This window comes from Acinonyx jubatus, chromosome B3 (assembly GCF_027475565.1).
Source record: "Acinonyx jubatus isolate Ajub_Pintada_27869175 chromosome B3, VMU_Ajub_asm_v1.0, whole genome shotgun sequence".
Taxonomy (NCBI): Eukaryota; Metazoa; Chordata; class Mammalia; order Carnivora; family Felidae; genus Acinonyx; species Acinonyx jubatus.
In genome coordinates this window covers 67,241,349-67,260,525 of record NC_069386.1, presented here as the reverse complement: position 1 = coordinate 67,260,525, position 19,177 = coordinate 67,241,349, and the positions used below count along the sequence as shown (strand labels likewise).

The 19,177-nt window shown below is 41.1% G+C and overlaps 1 protein-coding gene across 5 annotated transcripts in view; it reads left to right on the top strand.

Annotated features, from left to right (window-relative positions):
- FMN1 (formin 1) overlaps positions 1-19,177 on the top strand; it is a 428,640-nt gene that overhangs the window by 135,061 nt on the left and 274,402 nt on the right. For 2 of the 5 annotated variants that reach the window (XM_053224212.1, XM_027066877.2), the window contains one exon: positions 3,274-3,391. The exons of 1 other annotated variant lie outside the window; for it this stretch is intronic. In XM_053224212.1, coding sequence (XP_053080187.1) covers positions 3,274-3,391 — 118 coding nt within the window. Of the gene's footprint in view, positions 1-45; positions 1,897-3,273; positions 3,392-19,177 lie in introns of those variants that run through there. 2 more of the 5 variants (XM_053224213.1, XM_027066880.2) reach the window with 2 other exon arrangements.

Sequence of the window (19,177 nt, the reverse complement as noted above, 5' to 3'; positions counted from 1 at the left end):
GCGGGGGGGGGTTGAGGGCTGTCAGGATCTGCTGGCCAGCTCAGCACACTCGGGAGCCTCCCTTGCTCACCAATGAGGAAGTTGAAAGCTATCGGGAGAACTGCAGGCAGGCACTGGGGCGGAGCTCGCAGTGAAGTCCTGGGCCGGGATGACCGGGGGCAGACTGACTTTCCCTTCGACAAAACCCCTTTTGTCCACGAGAATAAATACGGAAGTCCCAGCGGAGCAGCCTCCCCAGTCCGTGTATAGTAAGGTGCGCAGCCGAGGCTGCGTCTGGGCGTTAAGCTCCGCGGACTTCTTACAGCTGGCCCTGGGCGCACCATCCTGGCTCACACCGGAAGGAGGGCACAGCCAGTGACCTGAAAGAGACCAAGTGTGCTTGCTCTGGGGCGGAGTCAGGCTGCCGGGTCCTGTTGCTCTCTCTGTCCTGGAAGTTCAGAGCCCATGGTGTGGATAAACTGAGACAGTAGGGAAAGTGACAAAAGCCAGAACTTGCACCGGGGGCATTGCAGAGACATGGAGGGCGTCGGAGAGTCTCTGAATGGCAGTGATGAGGTCTCAGAGCCAGAAAAACCTGAAGCCAGACTTGAAGTGGCTCAGTCGGTCCTGAGCAAGTTCTCCATGAAGACTCTGTTTGGGTTTACAAGTAAGCTTGAATCTGCGAAGCCTGAAGAGGAAGACGCAGTCCTGAAAGCGTTCCACAGTTTGGTCCTGGATCCAATGCCTCAGCTGGATGATCCCAGCCATGGCTCCCATCCACAGGAGGCAGCGGCCCAGGTTCTACCTGACCTGGGAAATGATGGCAAGACTGCAGGGGCGGAGACAGAGTCCGAGGGAAATCAGAGCATCATAGCAGACGCAGGGATTTCTCTCCTGGGTCAAGAGCCTCTTCCACTCAGTACTCTGAGTGTGAACAGGGACGATGTCATTTTGGTTCGTGGGACTCTTGTGAACACCACCAGTGATTCTGACTCTGATGATGGTGGCCAGCAGCCAGAAGAGGGAAGCAACACCAGTCGCCCACAGTCTCCCAGTGTTGTAGCTGAGCCATCTCAGGAGCCCAAAGAAAAGCCACGTGATTGTGGGGAAAATAGTATCACTGGGGAAAGGGATGATGCAGAGTGCTGTGCAGAAGGTCCTCAGAGGACTCCATCCGAGATAAGCAGCAAACCGGAACCTGGTGATGGTGGTCTTCAGACAGAGCACAGCCCCGTCCAAGGGCAAGCTGGAGAAGAAAGTTCCCAAGATCCACCTGCAGTAACAGACCAGACCTTGATTGTTGGTGTTACCGAGAATGCTGCCTCAAAAAAAGAAGTCCCTGGGGAGAAGGCATTCCAGCTTCCAGCCTTTTTTAGTGGACTTCGTGTGTTGAAGAAAGGGGCTACTGGTGAGGGAGGGAAGACCATCACGGAAATTAAACCAAAGGATGGAGACCTGGCCTTGCTCAAATTGACACAACCTGTTCAGAAGTCCTTAGCGCAGACAGGGCCGCAGATGGTGAAGACTGGGGAGAAGACAGCTGACCTGAAGGCCACTCCCACGCTCCTGGAGCAGCTCTCTCAGCTGTTCATCCTTGACATGCCCAAAACAGAAGTGAGGGCAGGAGACCCTGAACAGCCCAGAAAGGAAGAGATGGGCTGCGGTGCTGCCCAGGAGAGCCAGAGCGGCCCCAGCGGAGCCCAAACTCAGGGTGGAGAGGTCAAGCCAAAGCCTCCAGAGACCGCCCTCGAGGCCTTTAAAGCCATATTCGTTCGTCCCCCCAAAAAGGGGACCACGGCTGACACCTCGGAGTTGGAAGCTCTCAAGCGCAAGATGAAGCATGAGAAGGAGTCCCTGAGAGCTGTGTTTGAGCGATCCAGGTCAAGGCCAGGGGATGGCCCCTCTGATTCCAAAAGCGTATGTAGAATTGGGTTTTGCGTTTTGTCCTAAGATGCAGTGAAACCTGTAGTTTTCAGGTTTCCTGTCAAAAGCGAGTCCCAACTACCTATTGTTAGTCTCTTCTAGGTGAAGAGGATTAAGATCAAATCATCCTTGTAAGGGGTAAGGAGTGAAACTGGCGTTTTCTGTCTTCCTTCTATTTTTCTGGAGTGTCATAAAAGGGCTATACATAAAGATGTGTGGGTAGGAAAGGGAAACTGTCACTCTGAGCTTAAGCATTAATAGATGTTCTTATAAAAACTAGGCAGCACCAGGCTGTGATGCAGGAGGGAGAAACAGCCGGGATTTCCTCACCCCCTAATTATACCTCTGCAAAAACTATATTTTAACTTTGAAAGTCTGCCATTTGGCGACATAGGTGTTTGTGTTAGGATTAAAATGTCCCCGTGTTGGTTACAAGGCACCCTGATCACTAGGTTTAGATTGAGACCCGGTTTTAATTCTAACTCTGCCATTTCTTGGCCGGGTGACCTTGGTCCCCTCTGAACCTCCATCCCTTCGTCCGCGTAACGAACGGAATAGCCTTCACCTTACAGGGCAGTTGTGAAGATTAAGTCAAGTTAGTACCCGGTAAGCACCTAATTAGTGAAGGCTGCTACTATTAAGAAAATTAATTCAGGTAATTCATGAAGACTAGCACACACCTGTCTAACAGATCCTAAAGGTTCACGAGAACCGTGAGTAGAATTTTAGTGTCAACTCAGCATACAGTTATCATCCCCTCTTATATACTTGATCAGTAAAGATGTTAAAATTTTTAAAATCTTTGGAAACATTCTTAGGCTGTAGTTAAGAACTAAACGCGATATAGCATTCTTCTATTTGTAAAACTCAACCCCTATAAAAGTGGCTTGAGCATGAAGGCCATCTCATTTATTGAAAGAAAAGGAAAGGAAAACAAATTGAAATCAGCAATGTGTCGTGCTTAGGTGTATCTTGACCTACAGCTGAGTTGTTTGGGATTTATCTATTAACATTCCTATAAATGTACCTGATTATAGTACATTTATATCTATGTCTTCAGTTCAAAGTTTGTGATTTCTTTTTAAATAGTTGTATGATAAACATCATCTATTATTTGTTGTATCACACATGGTCTTGAGTGTGTGTGTGCGTGTGCGTGTTTTCCCCCCACCCCCCCACAGCCCCCCAACTGATCACTTTACCTTTCTGGAAAAGGGTCATTCTGGAGTGAGAAGTTTCAATTACAGTGAATGAGTGCAATGTGCAACAGGCCATTAAAAGTGATTTTAGGGTTAGAGTTAGCATGTTTTCAGGGATTAATTGGCATTGGCCACATTTCATTTAACTTTTTCTTTCCCCACTTTTCCACAGCCTGACCACAGCCCCACTGAGCAGGATGATAGGACTCCCGGCAGACTCCAAGCTGTCTGGCCACCCCCAAAGACAAAAGACACAGAAGAAAAAGTGGGATTGAAGTACACCGAAGCAGGTAATGGGAAAAAAAGCCAGGTACCCAGAAATGAATCCTTTGCTGCAGTGGCTTTTAGTGCTACTTCAGTACTCCCAGAACTTGAGTTTTTGTTTCTCTGTTAAATGTAAGGTTGAAGCCTTTTCTTTGGGGTTGTGCTGTTAAAGGGAACCTTTGCACAGTTATCATTAATGAATCTCTCAGAGATGAAAGGTGAATGCAGTGGAATGAATGACGGGGGGCCAGGTGTGTAAAGTAGGAGAACCTTTGGGGAGCTAACCGAGCAGGTAGATTACACATTCCTCAGGAAGCAGGTGGTATTCTTCATACTGTTGTGAGCTGGCGGGGTTGCTGGAAGAGGCAGAGTATGATTCTCCAGAGCTGCAAACTGATTTGTTGTTTGTCTTTGAGAATGCTTTTGAGCTACAGGAACCTTGTGTGGAGTGAATGTACAGAGGCTGTATCAGTTACTCTTTCACTTTGGTTACACAAAGCTTTATTTAATGCATGGCCAATTTTAAAGCAATCTAACTCTCTGGAAACCTTCCCAGGAGCTTTGCTTGAATATGTTAAAATGGAACGGGCGTTTAGATATTTTTACTCTAACTGGAAGGTTCACAGGGGGAAAAAAAAAAAAGTAGAGGATGGCGTATCTTGATTGAATATATGTGTTTATGTATCTTGGATGAAAGCTCTTTGTTTTCGTCCTGATATTGGAAGATTATCTATTCAGGTTCATATTTTGCTGGTTGTCTTTGGATATGTGTGTACATGAAGATCAGTCTATTTACGGAAAAAGGCTTCCCTTCCTATTCACTGATAAACATGAATGGATCAAATTTGGGGTGGTTTAGTAATATGTGGGTTTTCTGCAGTATCTTAAATTACTTTAGTGATTGAGAATACAGATACATTTTGAGTTGGCAAATGAATCTTCACTTCTATAATCTGATGGCTTTTAGCCTCCACTTACACAATTGCAAACATGTGGCTCTCGCAAGTAGTACTTCATAGCATTTTTTTTTCCTGTAGTGCTTGACTTATAGAATGAAAAGTGTCATAGCCTCAGTGAAAAAAAATATATACAGCTGTTCCAGTCTTCTTGCCTGCAGTTGATTTTTTTCCAGAATTGGAGTGTTGGTGGTTGCAATAATTGAACCACCTACCAAGTTCTTTCTCATGATCTGGCACAGTTTGAACAATTAAAAGTGCTAATGTTTGCTTTCATGGAAAACCAGAACACTGACAGTTCTGATTCCTAGTTCATATTGGTGATCCAAGTCTTGTTCCTGTTGGTGTGTTGGGGCAGTCTTCTGTATAATGACGGGCATTTGCTGGGTAGAGAAGTAACTAAATGTCATACACGGCTTTCTAATCCACTTCAAGTCCTATTTGGGGGCATTTATACCTCTACAGAGATTCCTTAGTCCATTTCCAGAAAGTCGGAGGAACACTGTAGTTGACCTCCTCAGCGGCTTTCCCAGTCTTGGCTTGTCATGAAATGTATTCTCAGAGCTTTCTGAGGTCTTGGATGAGATGGGGGTGGGAAGGACCCATAATAGTAGGGCTACTGGATGAGCTGTGACAGCACAGTGACCCAGAGGGCTGGGTATTGTCCGAAGAAGGCCTCCCAAGTCCCCAGCCGGTTCCCATGGGTGGCAGCACTTTCTTCCCATGCTTCCAGGTCTGGTGCTGCACTTTCTTAGAGGCTTCTAGGTGCTCCTTACTCTCCTGATGTCCTTTTGGTGGGTGTCAAAGAAGATAAAGTGCCTGCAATTACCTATTTTTTACCCCATTACTTGATCTTAGCATAGGGTTGCCTTGTCATTGATTGCTAATTTTGAGGAACCTATAGCATTTTCCTTGTGATTTTCTTAAACTGTTACTGAGAAAACTGGAGTCTTGTAAGCATTTGGTGTATTGTTCAAAGCATTTTATGTTGTTGCCATTGGTTTCCCTGCCTTGAGGGAAACCTACAAAATTTGCCACTCTGCAGAGACACAGAAACCGTGAGATTAGATTCAGGATATTTAAGGTGTTTGAAGTCTTATGCTTTTACGTCTTCAGTGCTCTTTATTTATCCTTAGGTGTATAAGACTCTAGCATTCCTATTTCAAGCGTGTTGTTGGAATTCTGTGCTGTGAACATTTAAGCCTGGTCCTTGGCAGAGCTGGGAAAGAAATGGTGTTTTTCATCATGAGTCCTACACTGCCCTTGTGCCGCCCTCAGCCCCTTCAGACTTGCTACTGCTTGGATTTTCCTTTATACAGAGTTTATCATTCAATGATTTCCCCCCGCCCCCCCACCAAGGTCTTAAGAGATCACCTAATTACTATAAGTTCACCTTTTGTTCAAGGATAAAAAGAAAGCTGGTATCAGAGAACCTGTCCCTTTAAACTATGGCTTCTGGAGTTCTCTAGTCCTGGGAGGGTAGCTGGAGCCCACTGCTAAGAGGCTCTCTGCCACTCGCAGAGCCATCAGCATCATTTATAGTTAGTGACACTGCAACTACCTTCCTTGGCAGCTAAAGCCCATCGGAGCCTCCAGGGCCATCCTGGTAACACTGTGCCCACCATCGGGGGCTCTTCCACTGCCAGTGTTTGAGCTCTTAGAACTTTGGTGATGTGCCAGCTAAGAGAATCCCCAGCACCCATCAGAGCCATCGTGCAGGGGACTTGCTGCAGGTGCTGGAGTTGACCTCTTCTGCTCAGTGAGCGGCCCCAGTGTTAACTCATTGGGCCTGAATTGCTCTACTCAAATAAGAGCACATTGCTTTCTGCCATCTCCTGTGCTGTGCCCTCTTACCTCATTGTCTATGCAGTCCTGCCTTGTGTTTGGGATGCCTTACACCTATTGGGAGTGGAAAGAGCATTTCCCTCCCTATTCCTGGGAATTGGGATTGGGACAGTCTGACTGACAGACCCCATGTTCTTCTCAGAATGGTCTTTCCTTCTTTGGGTATAGGAGTTTGCTGTTGAAACAAGCTTTGTGGGATGATCTTGGTTTTGTGTTTTGTTTTTGTTATTTTTGAGGAATCTCTTTCAGCGGGCTCCTCATATCCTTAGGAGGTTAATCACCTCACGTTGATTCTGTGCCACTTGACTGTGCTGCAAGACCAGAAACATCCAGATGCGGTAAACTTGATTAGCTTTTGAAGCTTGAGGCAAAGTAAGACTCAATCACAGCAAAGTGAAAAGGTGTGTTGTGAAACCTAAGAAAAGTGTATACCTTTATATGTAATGTGGCGAAAGCAATTTGTTTCTATGAGAAATAGACAACCAGTGCTCTCTGCCATTTCTCTTCTAACATGCTGTTTGGTACATGCTGAAGTTATATAAGAGTAAGTAACTTGCCCAGTTTTTTGTTTGTTTGTTTGTTTGTTTTTAATATTTTTATGTTTGTTTATTTTGAGAGAGAGAGAGACAGAGAGACAGAAAACACAAGCGGGGGATGGGCAGAGAGAAGGAGAAACAGAATCCCAAGCAGGCTCTGCACCATCAGCCCAGAGCCCAATGTGGGACTTGAACCCACGAATTGTGAGATCATGACCTGGGCTGAGATCGAGTTGGACACTTAACCAACTGAGCCACCCAGATGGCCCCGTAACTTGCCCAAAGTCTTAAATAAAACCTGGAAAACACAAGGATCTTGGTACTGTGAATGATTGAATCATAGAGTTAACATAGGGTTAAATGTCTTTTTTCTCAAATATGAAAAAAATGTTCTAAATCATGTTAGGTCACTTCTATTTTCTTTTTGCTTTGTGAAGTTTCTTTTGTTTTTTTTTTGTTTTTGGGCAATTACATATATTGCTATATTAACTAGGGTTCTGTCAAGAATCAGGTGACCAATTTGGGGCACCTGGGTGGCTCAGTCGGTTAAGTGTCCAACTGTTGGTTTTGTCTCAGGTCATAATCTGGCAGCTTCGTGGGTTCAAGCCTCACATTGGGCTCTGCATTGACAGTGTGGCGCCTGCTTGGGATTCTCTCTCTGTCTCTCTCTCTCTCTCTCTCTCTGCCCCTTCTCAGCTTGTGCTATCTCTCTAAAAAACAAATAAAAACTCAAAAAAAAAAATCCTCTCTCTCTCTCTTTCTTTGTCCCTCCCTGGCTTGTGCTATCTCTCTAAAAAAACAAATAAATAAAAAGAAACAAATAAAACATCAGGTGACCAACTCAAACTGGATGATTTGATCCAGAGTTTGTTAGAAAGTCTTCACAAAGGTGTGAGCAGGGTTTAAAAAGGCATGAAGAGCTGGAGCAGTGTCTGGCACCACTAAGAGTGAGAAGCTTTTATTTTTTTTTTTAATTTTTTTTCAACGTTTTTTATTTATTTTTGGGACAGAGAGAGACAGAGCATGAACGGGGGAGGGGCAGAGAGAGAGGGAGACACAGAATCGGAAACAGGCTCCAGGCTCTGAGCCATCAGCCCAGAGCCTGACGCGGGGCTCGAACTCACAGACCGCAAGATCGTGACCTGGCTGAAGTCGGACGCTTAACTGATTGCGCCACCCAGGCGCCCCAAGAGTGAGAAGCTTTTAAAGCCTTAGACTTGAAGGGGCAAAGGGTAAGAGGGGCCACTGGGGAAATCCAGAACTTCAGAGGGAGGCTGAGTGGCGATGTGGCGAGGGCTACCGAACAGGAGCTGTGGCCCTCAGTAGAGGGATGCAGCCAATCTATGGTGACTTGACAGGGAAGGATCTGGGAAATAAATAGCTGGACTTTGTTCTTGGTCTTGTTTCCCACCATCACTCCCAATGGCCAAAGACAAGTCAGAGGACTGGGAGCCATTTTACGCCATTCCTTTAGGACAACGAGGCCCAGAGTAGGGCACCAAAGGGGGACGCATGGATTTGAAGTAGCAAAGACAAGTTACCCAGCAAAGTTATACTCCTGGCAGGCTCCAGGTTAGAGAAGTTTGTAAATCTCCTCAGTCAGCATGGAGAATTGGCATACATTTATCTCCATTACACTTGACCACACAGGGTTCTAATACAATGGCATGAAGAAATAGGCCTGGATTTTTGTTTGTTTGTTTGTTTTGGTTTGGTTTGTTTTTTGTTTTGTTTTGTTTTTAATGCTGTGGGAAGATTAGGTCTTCTGCTTTAATTAGTTCATAGAAAATATAATGGCCATCATTTAGAGCCTTGTTCTGTAAATACCTTCTTTGCCTTAGTGTAGAGACTTTGTTTACTGATCTTAGAAAATCTTCTCTAAGTGTTAAATGTTTCCCTGTATTACAAAATAAAATAATACATTTTGGAAATAACCGGAAATATCACAAAGCAAAAAAAAAAAAAAAAATTGTCTCTAATTCTGTTTCCTAGAGAAACCATTGCCAATGTTTTGAATTCTGATGGGCCTATGTGAATTGAATACTTAAAAACTTTTTGATCATCTTGTATAGTCTGCTTTCACACTTGAAAATGTGTGCCTGCATTTTTTTTATTGACTGCATTTTAACAATGATTATATTTATAGAGATTGGGTTTTTCAAGGTATTTTGAGTTACATAAAAAGGGAAATAACAGTTCTGTAAATGTTTTTGTTTGTAAACATTTAATTAGGATACATTCCTTGTGGTATAATTGTTAAATGTAAGAGTATATGCCTTAATGTTTTCAATGTATATTAATTGCCAAGCTAGTTTCTTATATTTCATATGAAAACCGTACTTCTGAAACACTGAAAACAAGTTTCTGTCTTTATCATTTGCTTTTAATTTTACTTGTGTCTGGTGTGAAGGCATTTTAAGTATCTGCATAATCAAATCTATTTTCATTTTATTATATAACTTTTCTTTTTTGGTTGAAGACCTCTCTTTGGGCACCTGGGTGACTCAGTTGAGCATCCGACTGTTAATCTCAGCTCAGGTCTTGATCTCAGGGTTGTCAATTCAAGCCCTATTCAGGGCTTTGTGTTGGGCATGAAGTCTAGTTAAACAACAAAAAACCTCTCCATACTCGGATCATAAATATTTTCAAATTTTTTAAGTGATATTTCCCCTAACTTTTCCTTTCTTCTTTCTTTCTGTTTTACCTCAAAAATTCATTTTGGTGCATAGCTTAAGGCAGAGATCTAAGACAACTTTTTCCCCTCTAAATTACTAATTTTACAGTAGGCTCCTGTAGTGACTGTATGCAAAATTTGGGACTGTTTGGGGCTTTCTGTTGTCCTTATGTTTGTATTTTATATGGGTATCTTAATTATTTCAGCGTTAAACTACATCTCAGGCTCTGTTTTCAAGTTTTTATGGAATTTTTTTTCAATATTAAAATGTTTTGGCTTGCTTATTCTTCCAGAAAATCTCAGTTTACCTTTGTTTCCAAAGGATCCATTTGGGATTTTTGCTGGTAATTGCACTGATGTATGAATTAATATGAAGGTACAAATGAGAATTGAGATCTTGAAAATGCTTAGGATTTTTATTCAGGAACGTATCTTAAGCTGTTGAAATTTTCTTTTTTGACTCAGTAAAAAAACCATTGCCTGAATTTTTTCTAAATATATTCCGAGGCATGTATTTAAAAAAACAAAACAAAACAAACAAAAAAACCCATGACATGAATTTGTGTCTTGTGATTCGTTTTTCCTAAAAGTCAAATGCATTCCTAAGAATCTACTGGCTTAAGTCACACCAGCTCTGAGGTCAGGGCTAGACTGAATGAAGGCCACATTTTGGACTGACTGATGCCTGATACCAGGGGAACCTTACCTCTGTTTTACTCTGGTTAGTGATTCTAAATATTCTGAGCCTCCTTCAAAAATCTAATGAAGGTAGAACGCTATGGAAAAAGACACTGCAGTGAATTTTGCATATATTTCAGCCTCTCCTGCCCCTCCCCCACAACCATCCCTGGACCTGCCCCCACCTCCTTGTCCCCTTTGATACAGGTGCTCAGGCCAGAGCTGGCCTTCCTTTCCTGCTCCTCTCCTACTTTATGTTATGAAGGATGGCCTGAAATATATAATTACTTATCAAGAAACTTAAAAAACCTATTATCATGGTGTGTGCCTCAGCATCCCAAGAAGAAGTTAAGTTAATGTTTGTGAGTTTTACATAAAAATGGCATTGTAGGATAAAGTCCCTGCCAGTTTCCCAAATAGTACCATTTTTTTTTTTTTTTTTTTTTTTACCCACGGAAGGAGAAAATAGAAAGAAAAGCCCTCGTGTTTTGTGAAACAAAATGAACTCTGCTTTCTTGGTTTCTCTTCCAATGTGCATCTGGAAGAGCTCTTTTCTCCACTGGCTGCAGCTCAGACCTGGCCTGGGGTGGGGGTGATGGCCTATGGATGGCCCTGTGGAGAGTGAGCACTATGCCTTTTGTAGAAAAGAGGACCTAGCACAGCATCATGGTTCCTGCAAGTGAGCAAGCTGTCAGTGTGGGTGGCATTTCTGGGGGCTTACACCACTCAGAACCTCAAAGTAGCTCAGGAACATCCCTCTATAGAGTATGTTGGTTCAGATAGGGAAATAACCCATTCCTCAACAAAGCTCCGCCCAACTTCTGGTTTGTTTCTATTTTGGGTTCCCTTGGTTATAAAGGATAGAGCTGTTCGCTATTCTTCCTGGTGAGTCAGATATCCGTGCCTCACCAGCAAGGGAGAGCTATAAATATCTTTGAATATTTTATTGGCCTACTGTACTTTAAAAAACTTCTCCGTTCATAGCTTACAAGCTGCATTAGCTATGAGTAGATTTTCCTTTAGTGTCCTGTATCTAGGTACATCATCCCAAGTATCTTCTTTCACAGTCTAGGCAATAGATTTGTTCATTATGTATTTTATAGGCCTTTGTCACATGTCACCATCACTTGCATGGAGTTGTGATAGCCCAGAAATTGGAAGCTGTACAGACTAAAAAGCAGGAAAGTCTTGCATTTTGTGGCTGTAGAAATAGGGTGTCCTGGGAAACAAGAGGTGAACCTAATGTATATTAGGCTTCCACTTGCTACATAGATTGGTGCCGTAGAGAGGGAAATGGACTCTTTAAATACAAATGAGAGCTAAAGCTTGATGTGAAGCAGAGGGAATCCCAAAATGTGGACCAGCAACTTGGCAATCTCCTATTGTGTGCCAGGAAATATTAGTAAAGGTCTGGTTCAGGGGAGTAGAGACAAGAGATTACAATATAGAACCTGAAATTTTAGGATATTAAAAACTCAGAGCTGCAAACATTTTAGAAATCATTTAGTTCATCATACTACTTTTATGTATGAGAGCCAAAGAGGTTATGACTTCCTGAAAGATACACATAATTAACAAAAGCTGGAATTACAATGGGAAGAGAGGAATGGCTGCTTCCAGTCAGGGAGGGGATGGAGAGTGATGGATTTTTTTTTTCCTGCCAATATACTGACATTTAAAGATCCAGAAAGGAAAACACATGGCGACCAGGAGCATTTAGAATTATTCTGGTTCTTTAAAAAAAAAACAAAAAACAATGGGACCTGAGTGAGTCAGTCTGAATAATAAAGGAAATCATAGGAGTACCATATCAGCTCATAGCCACAAAAATGAACTGAGGTCATTTGATGTTGCCTTTTTGACTCCCAGACATTTAAAAAGGGGAGTTTTAATGGTATTTTTAATGGTATGAAAGGCTCACTGAAGCAATTAAAGCAAAAAATGCTTCTTAAAAACAATGCTCTGGTTTGTGGAATCTTGCAAAGTTCAGGTAGAGCTCGTTTTGGGGCCAGTTTGTGTATACATGTACTTGATCGTAAGAGATACTTGAACACTTATTTTAATGGTTGTATATTCAGTAGCTTTATTGTGTCCTGGAGAAAATAAACTTGAGCTCTCAAATCTACTTTGAAGCTTCTTTGGGAAGACAAGAATGAAGTTTGTACCATATCTTATGCCACACCATTACAAATTCCTCCTGCCGATATTTTTCTTCTTCCTTAAAAACCTATCCAGGGGCACCTGGGTGGCTCAGTCAGTAAAGTGTCCGGCTCTTGATTTCGGCTCAGGTCATGATCTCACAGTTCACGAGATGCTGACCCGCACTGGATCCCTGCCTGGTGTAAAGCCTGCTTAAGATTCTCTCTCTCCCTCTCTCTCTGCCCCTCCCCTGTTCTCGTGCAAGTGTGCACATATGTGTTACATAAATAAATGTTAAAACAAAAAAACAAAACAAAAACCCACCTATCCAGGTGGCCCCATTTTTCTTCTCTTTCTCAAATCTCCATCTGTTTGCAGCTTGCTGAGCATTCTTTCTCTGGTTTCTCCACCAAGCAGCCACTCTACATCCTGCCTCAGCATCTTCCCCTGTGGCCCCTCTTGTTTCCTTCCTCTTGTCTCCCTTTAGTGGGCTCATAGCCATCAACCACTTCCATGAAGACAGAGCTCTCACTCCTTCATAGAAAGCAGCTACAAAACTGTAAAAATTTTCCTCCTCTGCAGAACAAATTATTGTTTTCCTGAGAAATAACTAACCACAAGGTTTCAGTGTCTAAACTCTGGAGCATTTCCCTCCAGATAAAGGGAGACTGTGGATAAGAGAGTGAGAACATACAATGAGGAAAGAAGACGGTCTCAAGACAGAACCTGAGGAGGGAAATCTTGTGGACACGTCTAAGTTAGGAATAAACCTTTGATGCAGGTTTCATGGGTTTGTGCAAGGTATGGACTTGAGTGTGAAGCTTGGCTCTGTTCTGTGGTAGTTGTGACCAGAGTTGATAATTCGGTTATAAAAGGGAGGACAATGATAATAATTGTAAATAACTATAGTAAAGATAAGCTGAGATCATTGTGATGCCACTGAATTATATTGCCTTTTTTAAAGCCAATTTTTATTGAAGTGTAACATATATATGGAAAAGTCAAATTTTAAGTGTATAGCTCTGAGCTGTAACAAAGAGAACATGCAAATCAGAAGCCCCCAACTTGCCCCCTTCCAGTAACCACAATTCACTTTGCTTCAGAAGAAACCACGATCCTGCTTTCTAACACTATAGATACGTTTCACCAGCTTCTGACCTTCATATAAACCGACTCGTTTGTGTCTGGCTTCTTTCCTTCAACAGTACACTTTGGAGAACCAGACATGTTGTGTGTACCTGTAATTCAGTTATTTTCATTGCCCTATCGTATTTCGTTATATAAATATATCACAATTTATTCTAATGATGATGGACACTGGTGTTGTCCCCAGGTTTGGGCTGTTAGGAATATGTTGCTGTAAACTTCCACATACATGTCCTTTGGTGCACATAGGAACAATTTCTCTTGGGCGTATGCTCAGTAGAACTGTTGGTCACAGGGTATGTCTGTATTTAATGTCAGTAGGTGATACCAACAGTTTTCCAAAGTGATGGTAACACGTTTTTTTTTTTTTTTTCTTGTACAAATGCAGCCATGGAACAAACCCAAATGTCTGTCATCAGGTGAAAGAGTAAACAAATTGTAGTATGTACAATAAGTAATAGGATACTTCTGGGGCTCCTGGGTGGCTCAGTCGGTTAAGCCTCTGACTTCAGCTGAGAGCATGATTTGTGGCCCATGAGTTTGAGCCCCACATCAGGCTGTGTGCTGACGGAGCCTGGAGCCTGCTTCAGATTCTGTGTCTCCCTCTCTCTCTGCCCCTCCCCTGCTCATGCTCTGTCTCTCTCTCTCCCTCTCTCAAAACTAAACTTTAAGAAAAAAATTAAAAAAATAAAGTAATAGGATACTTCTCAGCAATAACCACTGATACACAGCATGGATTAATCTTTTATGCTGAGCAAAAGTAGCCTGATAGGACATCATACTGTACATTTCCATTTGTCAGGTTTTCTAGAATAAGCAAAAGTAATCAGTCAAAAAAATCGCATCAGGGGTTGTCTATGGCTAGAGTGGAGGAGTTGCCTGCACAGCAGTGTGCAGGAACATTTTGGCGGGACATCTGATTGTGAGGTTGAACCCTGGGATTCATTTGTCAAAATTAATCAGACTGTACACTTAAAGTTGAGCATTATATCATAGCTCAATACAATTAATTTAAAAAATATTCTTTAACCAAATACTATCCTTAATCATTTCCAAAGCTATATTTACATATAGGCTTACTTACTGACTAACCATGGGTCCTGTTCTACAATCACTTTATTTTATTCTCAGTAATTTTCCTTTTTGATTGGATTTTTCACTTTTAAAGCTTTCTAATGTTACTTTCTTTTTGTTTTCATGATGGTGACAATTTATACTCCAACCACAAGTACATCACAGGTCTGAGTGTTCCATATCTTTGCCAACATTTGGTGGTGTTGGTCTTTCTAATTTGAGCCATTCTGGTTTTTTGGTTTTTTTTTAAATTTTTTAAATCTTTATTTATTTTTGAGAGAGAGGGGGACAGAGTGTGACTGGGGGAAGAACAGAGAGAGAGGGAGACACAGAATTTGAAGCAGGCTCCAGACCCCGAGCCATCAGCACAGAGCCTGATGTGGGACTCAAACTCATGAACTACGAGATTATGACCTGAGCCAAAGTCGGACACTTAACTGACTGAGGCACCCAGGTGCCTCATGAGCCATTCGGGTTTTAATTTGTGTTTCCTGATCAAGCATTCTTTGATATGCCTTTTGGCCATTGGATGCATATTCAGGTTCACTGTTGATGTCACTTGTCGGACTTTAATAGGTTGTCTTTTATTATGTTGTGAAGATGTACTTTCTATCTGCTTCATGTGAGCCCTTTGGTTACTTGTTTTGAAAGTGTTTTCTTCTGCTCTGTGGGTTATCTTTCCTCTCTCTCTCTCTCTTTTTTTTTTTTAAGTGTATTTATTTGTTTTGAGGGGGAGAGAGAGAATCCCAAGCAGGCTCCACGCTGTCACCACAGAGTCTGACTTGAGATGAAACCAGGAGTTGGACGCTTAACTGACTGACACCCAGGCATCACTATCTTTCCTCTCTCTTAATAGGGCCTTTTGATGAACAGAAATTCTCAGTTTTAGTACAATCTTGTCCTTATGGTTAGGGCATTTTGAGTATTCTTAAAGTAACCTTTCCCTGGCTCCGTCATGAAAATATTACTTAAAAAAATTTTTTTTAATGTTTATTTATTTTTGAGAGAGAGAGAGACAGAGCATAAGCAGGGGATGGGCAGAGAGAGAGGGACACAGAAGCTGAAGCAAGCTCCAGGCTTTGAGCTGTTATCACAGAGTCCGACATGAGGCTTGAACTCATGAGCCATGAGATCATGACCTGAGCTGAAGCTGGACGCTTAACCAACTGAGCCACCCAGGAGCCCTGAAAATATTCTTTTAAGTTATCTTAAAAAGGCATTAGTGCTCTTCATTTGTCATTTGGACCTACAATACTCTGGGCATTGATTTTTGTGTATGAGTTGAAGGGGAGTCAAGTTTGTTTTTCCCTTACCCGAGTTATCTTGAATATTTTCCTGAAAAACCCACCTTCCCCTGACTGTACCAACTTTCTATTCTGCTCCACCATTCTCTAAGCTTGTCTAACCTTGTAACAGTTTAATACTGTGTTAATGACTATAAATTTGTAATAAGTCATGGTCTGCTAGTGTATACTCTTATCTTGGTTATTCTCAGCTCCCTGTATTTCCATACGTATTTTAGAATTTTTATCAAACTTGTTACAATGTTACTTACATTGACATCTTGACAATACTAAGTTTTTAATTTCATAAACAAACCTTTCCACAATCAAATACTTACTTAGATACAGTCTTCTCTAATTTCTTTCATTGTTACAGTTTTATCTTAGAGGTTTTATACAATTTCCTTTAAACTCAAATTTATTCCTAAATATTCTCAAATTTTTGATGCAGTTGAGCATAGGTTTTTTAAAAATCTAATTTCTGACTTTTTTGTTAGAATCTCTCTCTTACTGTCTCTCCTCTGCCTTTGACCTTGTATCCAACTTTGTATCTTGCAAACTTGCTACCACATGGTGGTTTTTATTATGGAAAAATAAGATCTTTCCATGACAGTACATGAAAAACATTTTCATTCTACCTCATTTTTTTAATGGCTGCAGAGTACTCAATAAAATAGTAACTGTAACTTATTGAACTATTCCCTTATTGATCCTTTTATTACTTAGAATCTTTCACTGTACAACAATTTCATGAAAGCGTTGTCTGCATCTATGTTGTGCATACTTGTAAGTATTTGGATAGGATAGAAGCAGAATTGCTGTTAGAGTCCTTGCCACTTTTAACCACTGGTAGATACAGCACAATTGCCCTCTTAAAATATTGAGGCAATTAATACTAAACTAAAACAAGAATGTCCATTATTCACACTTCCCCAATATTCATTTAATTTATGCCAACCTGATATTAAAAATACATAGTATTGTTTTTAATTTGTATTTCTCTGATACATCGTTGGACATCTTTTCATTTTACCTTTTGTGACTTCCTTTCTGCTTTTCTTTTTCCTTTTATTAATTGGGTCCTTAGTCTTTATTCTTACTGATTTGAAGGAGCTTTTTATATATTAAGGGAATTAGTCTTTTGACTCACATATGTATTGCAGTCCTTGGTCTCTACTTTGCCACGTTGTTTCTCTTCTGTCGTCCTTCATTACATGGAAATTTTATGTTTTATGTAGTCATAGTCCTATATTTTCTGGATTTGTTGTTGGTGATGGTTTTAAAGAAGATTTCCCTAACCTAAACTTTAACAATATGTATGCTTTAGCTGACACACACCTACATATGTTTGGATTTTTTTTTCAATCTAAAATTTTTGTGTATGTTTGGTATAGATAAAGGTATGTCCAGCATGGCTATGTGCTGTAATGATTAGGGAGCTTGGGCTGTGGAATCTAATGTCATGGGGTTGAATTTTAGGCCTCTGCAATATTGAAGCAAGTTAATTACCTTTACTGGGCAAATTACTGGGCAAGCTGATTATTTATGCTTTAGTTTCCGTGTGTGTGTGTGTGTGTGTGTGTGTGTGTGTGTGTGTGTGTGTTAAAGTTATTTTAGTAGTGAATGAACTAATGCATTTGAAGACCTTAGTACAGTGCCTGGCACATTGTGAAACCAAAATAATGTCAGTTGCTCTTAGTTTTGTTTTTGTTCCGGATGGTAACTACGTGCTCCAATACCACTTAATAAATAATTATTGCTCCGCAGATATGGAGTGCCAACTCTCATATACATAAACTCCTTTCTGTAGGCCGACCTATTTCTAGATACTTTAATATTTTTTGTTACTAGGTTTATCTAGGCCTTGTGCCAATTTTTATGTCTTTGCAGCTGGTGTAAAGTTACTTAATTGCCTGGCAATTCAGATCACCTTCGTTCTGTTTGTCCATCTAAATTTTGTTTGGGTAGTTGTGTATGTACACTCTTGTAGGTGAACTTGAAAGTCAGTTTCTCAAGGTCTATGAAATGATCCCACTGGAATTTTATATTATTATATTTAATTATATTAAGTTATAGATCAATATAAGGGGGCCTGATAATACTGAGTCTTCCCAGGGCGCCTGGGTGGCTCAGTTGGTTAAGTGTCCAACTCTTGATTTCGGCTCAGGTCATGATCTTGTGGTTTGTGAGACTGAGCCCCACATTGGGCTCTGCGTTGACAGTGGGAACCCTGCTTGGGATTCTCTCTCTCTCTCCCTCCCTCTGTTCCTCCCCACCCTCCGGCCCCTCCCCTTGCTCTCATGTGCTCTCTCTCAAAACAAATAAATAAACAATTAAAAAAAAAAACCCAAAAAAAACCTGAGTCTTCTTATCCAGGAACATAATTTATCCTATTCAGGATTTTAATGTTCTTCAATAAAGTTGTACAGTTTTCTTAATAGCTGGTGCACATTTAAATTTCTGCATATTTGATTATAAATAGGATCCATTTCTCATTATGTTTTAAAATTGTTGGCATACCAAAGTGATTTCCATATTTCTAATTCTAACTTTATGCTTGTATTGGTTCTACTAGTTTTTCAGTTGAGAGCCTTGGATTTTTTTTTTTAGACAAATCACAACAATTTATGTTTTTTAACTGTAAAATATGCATAATGTAAAACTTACCATCTTAACCATTAAAACTTTGTTATTTTATTCATTCCAAAGCATTTTTTCACACTTTGTATATGTAGTGATTTCCATAATAGACAAATAGGCATTAACCATTTTAAGTACAGTTCACTAGTGTTAATGATGTTCATGGTGAACAGCAGATCTCCAGAGCTTTTCCATTTTGCAGAACTGAAGCTATACCCATCACACAACTCCCGGTTTCCCTTCTTCCCATAGACTCTGGCACCCGCCTCTCTACTTTGTGTTTCTATGGATTTGACTACTCTCAGGTACTTCATATAAGTGCAATCATACAGTATTTGTCTTTTCATGACTAGCTTATTTTACTTAGCATGATGTCCTCAAGATTCCTCTATGCTGTAACATGTAGCAGAGATTCCTTTATAAGGCTGGGTAATACTCCATGTATATACCTCATTTTGTTTATCACGCACCTATTGACGGGCTCTTGGGTTGCTTCTCCTTTTTGGCTATTATGAGTAGTGCTACTGTGAACACGGGTGTTCAAATACCTCCTTGATCCTGTTTTCTTTCAGTTCTTTTGGGTGTAAACGCAGAAGTGGGATTGCTGGATCATATGGGAGTTGTGTTATTTTTTAAGGAACCCCCGTACTGTTTTCCACAGCCGCTGCATTTGTTGCCCTACATGCCTCCCAACAGCACACAAAGGTTCTGGTTTCTCCATGTTATTGCCGAGACTTGGTATTTTCTGTTTTGTTTTTTGTTTTTTTGGTTTTTTTTTTTTTTTTTAGAGTAGCCACTCTGATCGGTGTGCAGCAGTATCACATTTGTGATTTTGATTTGC